General features: G+C 51.7%; 1 protein-coding gene across 1 annotated transcript; it reads right to left on the reverse strand.

Annotated features, from left to right (window-relative positions):
• LOC136049835 (transmembrane protein 45B-like) lies at positions 1-3835 on the reverse strand. Its single transcript, XM_065738334.1, has 5 exons — positions 3638-3835; positions 3115-3327; positions 2193-2377; positions 1149-1294; positions 1-631 (listed from the first exon to the last, which is right to left on the reverse strand). The coding sequence occupies exons 1-5, from the start codon at positions 3819-3821 to the stop codon at positions 514-516; spliced, it is 846 nt and encodes a 281-aa protein (XP_065594406.1). The 5' UTR covers positions 3822-3835; the 3' UTR covers positions 1-513.
• Positions 3836-4149: the final 314 nt, after the last annotated feature.

Genomic DNA, 4149 nt, shown 5'->3' on the forward strand with positions numbered 1-4149 from the left:
TCCCTCTTTAAGAATTTAAGCAAATAGAAAACTATTATTACAACGTCTTCAGTTCACAGCTTTGGTGATAATTTCGTATTGAGCACAATGTAGCTGTGGTGCTGCAAATCTGACGTGATCTCACATCTCTCTTTCAGTCTTTCTCCTCGGGATGATGCCGTGGTGTGGGGGTGCCAGAGGACCTGACCCCAGCATGGAGCTTCATTGCCTTGGGTCACAGCAGGTTGGGCCAGCAGGGAGTCGGGAAAGCCAGAGGATGCCACCCATCCCTACAGAGATGGGGACCCCAAAACAATCTCTTGACAGTCAACTTCTGTGCTTCATTTTGCTGCTAAAATCACTGCAATCAGTGCTTGTGTCAGAGCTGGTGCTGTCTGGGTACAGTGGAGGGCAGTGAGTGCTGTGCACACAACGGGGTTCCCAGCAGCACAACAGCAGCCCCATTTCATTAAGTTTTTTTTCCTTCTGGAAAACTGATTCTCCACCGGTTTGCAGGGGGAGGTTGCACCCTCCTCACTCTTCATCCGACCCGTTCAGGAATGCAGCCTGGGAGCTCCTGTCACCCTCCTGCTTCCGGACCCCCAGGCTGATGTAGGGCTCTCCACTGCCTCTCCTGCACCTCTGCATGCAGCTGCAACACACAGAGCAAAATGTCACCGACAGCCAAACCCCAAAAGCTTGTCAAAGTGAACACACAGAGGAGGATAAACTTCTATAGAGGTCCTAAAAATCTGGTGTTCCTGTTAAGAATTCAAGGAGGGTTAAATGCACCAAAATCCTTGCGAGGGAGAGGACAAAGACAGGGCAGGAGTCGGGCAGAGGTGGGAATGCTTTGGTTTCTCTATTGAATTAAGTGCTGACTTTCAGGTGTCAGCCAGCACCCGATGCAGAGCAGCAGCAGTGCACAGCTCGCAGGGCAGCTCGGGGTCATGCATCCTTGCCCTCTCTGTGCTCAGTGCCCCTGCCTCTTGCTGCCCCTATTTTGCATTCTGTGCATTCAACAAATAAAGCACACATTTGTTGCCATGCTCTGAAACCTGCAGCAGGCACGGGCTGTGGATCCAGCCGTGGCTTTGCACACCAGAGCCAGCTGCTCACTGCACATCTCACTCCAGCCTGCTCCTCCCGAGCCCAAGCCCCAGTGGCACCTGTAAGCGATGCTGTAGTTCACAGCCATGATGACCACTGCAGCTGCCCAGTGCCAGAAGAAGCACATGGTGAGGAACATGATGTTGCTGTGGTCACTCTCGTCCCACATCGGACCTCCCCACGGCTGGAACAGCACGACCCCGACCTGAGTGGGATGAGAACTTGGTTAGCTCAGGGGAAAACCAGTGTCCTGAGACACGAGCCTGGGCTGGTTTGCAAATGGTGTTATTGCTTCCCGACCTTCCGAGATGTTCTGGAGGCACAAGAAGCTGCCACAGGAGTTGTCTCTCTGCACTGCAGTCTGCTAGCACTCCTTTAAAACCTCCACATTTAGAGTCATGGAATTATAGAACCATTAAGGTCAGATAAGACCTCTGAGATCCCCAACCCCACCCCACTGTGCCCACTGCCCACATCCCTCAGTGCCACATCCCCACAGCTCTGGAACACCCCCAGGGACCGACTCCAGCACTCCCTGGGCAGCTGTGGCAGTGCCTTTGGTGTTTCACATCCCTGAATAACCCATGTGGTAACTCAGAGCAACTCTGAGACGGAGGCAGAGGAGGAGAGCTCATATTCGTTGCTGGCAGCTGAGTTTTGGGAGCAGTCCTCTCTAATTTCTTTCCATCACCACCACCAAGGTGAGCAGGTGGCCGTGCTTTTACTCAGCCATTTGACTGCTTAGTGGGGATTGCATCTTTCCACTGAGCCACAGGGAGTGCTGCAGGGTGCATTAGACACATTAAGCAATTAGGGCTTGGTTGTCAGATACTGCAGAATGCCCCTTGCTTACTGGGAGCACTCGTCTTTTCCCTCTAGAGAAGCAATAACCCAAGACAAACAGCCATCTCAGCCAGAGCAGCCATTGGAGATGACCTGCAATGAGTAAATTTGCACTCTGGGTTATGATCTATTTATGAAGCGAGCCTTGCAAAATTATTCTTTAGAGGCATGGGATTGAGACGTGATGGATGGCTCCTTCTCCTCATAGCTTGGCTCTCCCACCCCAGCTCTCCCTCTCCACAGGAGGAGCCAGCCCTCACCTGCCAGAACCACGTTCCCTGGACGATGGTGACTCCAGCTCTGAACATCTCCAGCACGATGTTGTCCCGGAGGAAGACCTCCAGCATGGTGCTGCAGGCCCCCGAAAAGATGGCAATGAGCAGCAGGGAGTGGATGTGCTGATCCAGCATGGGGCGGTGAAGGACGTGGTAATAAAAGAGACAACCTGCCAAAACACAGAGCACACTCAGCATCAGCCACGCACTGCCAGGAGCTGGGCTCAGTGGTCCTTAAGGGTCCCTTCCAACTCAGGATTTTCTAAGATTTCCTTTTCTTACATGCTAAACATTACCCGTTGAACAAGTGCTTCAATCAGCACTGAGATAAGGGAAAAACTGTATCAAAATCACAGAATCACTGAGGTTGGAAAAGACCTCTACAGTCATCCAGACCAACCCACCACCAATATTTCTCACTAATGTAAGAAAGAACTTTGTTTCCTAGTGTCTTCTTCCTGCCCTGTGTGAGCCGAGAGGTCTGAAATCCAGGCTCACAATATGTAAGATAGTCTGAAGACATAATGATGTTCATGATGTGCTGAAGCCAGAATAAGTCACTTGAATTTGCCATGTGCAACGCAAGCAAATGAGAATGACGATGACTGCAGCACAATTAATGGCTCTCGGGGGGAACATGGGGCATGCAAGCAGCTCGGTGGCTGTAAGACAGATGGAGTATCCATCAGCCATTCATCATAACAAGGAAACTCAGCCTGCTGTCATACCAGAAACCCCAAACCAGGAGAACCAGGATGCATCAGTGCCCGTATTTCCCATCTTGCTGCAGACACTGACAATATATCAGACCTGTCCTGTCCAGAGCAACATCTCAGTCTGTCAAATTTTGTTCCCACTCTGTTTCACCCCCCATCCCTCCCCAAATGAAGCACCATCTCCTACTGACCTTCGACAAACACAGCCACGGACAGCATCAGGCGGTCCAGACCCCGTGGCACCACGGAGCAGGCATAGGTGAAGATGTCCACCACCCCAGAGAGGCCGTAGAAGAGGTACATGGTGGTGTGCTGCCAGTTCATCAGCTTCACCCAGTCACGTTTCTCCCCGCTGTAGAGGTACAAGTGGGGCCCGTCGGGGACGAACTGTTCTGCCAGCATCCCTGCACAGACACACAAGATCGTGGCTTATGTGCAACGATGGCTGATGCTGCTGGTTGCTGCAGGGGCTTTCTGAAGGCAACAGCTGCTGGCTTGGGTCAGGACTGGCTGCACTAGCAGTAGCCCAGCTTTGGGAAGGGATGTGAGATTTGGTCTCTCTGCATCAGACACTATTAGAGATCGACATAAGATGAGCATCAAGGAGGAGCATCCTTCCACATGTGGACCAGTTTCTCTGGAGTGAGGATTGCACCACGGTCATTCCTACAGGATGGGAAGCTGCCAGCATCTCCAACATGACATAACCCTTACCTATTAGAGCAAAGGTGATTTTAACTCCTCCTTCAATGGCATCCACACGCTGGAAGCAGTAATTCTTTTGGGACTTCTTGCTTGCTTTCTGGCTGAGATACCTCAGCGGGTATTTCACAGACCACCAGAGCCCAAAGACCAGGAAGAAACTGCCTGGAAGTGCATGGCCCTTGAAGTTTGCCATCCTGACAATGCCCTGGGACTAAAAAGCAAAGAAAAACGCTGCCATTAACACAAACCACGTTGGTATTTGGCGTAATGCTGTGGGGCAAAACAAAAGCTTTGTTCCTTTCACCTTCTGGGGATGACTGGAAGCCCTGGAGCCCAGGTTCGTTTAGCAGAGGCCCTGTCCCTGCTGCAGTCTCTGACATCCCCACCTGAACCTTGGGGTTGCCCCTTTTTGAGCAAGAGCATCCCCTGCAGAGCTGGGAAGGGGCAAATTCCTGGAATTGCTTCAACCCAAACGCACCAAGCCAAAGGGTTTGGTGAAAAACAAAGCTTCAGAAACACCC

The sequence above is a fragment of the Cyrtonyx montezumae genome, unplaced genomic scaffold, assembly GCF_038088225.1.
Source record: "Cyrtonyx montezumae isolate F1298 unplaced genomic scaffold, pur_monq_1.0 scaffold_22, whole genome shotgun sequence".
Taxonomy (NCBI): domain Eukaryota; kingdom Metazoa; phylum Chordata; class Aves; order Galliformes; family Odontophoridae; genus Cyrtonyx; species Cyrtonyx montezumae.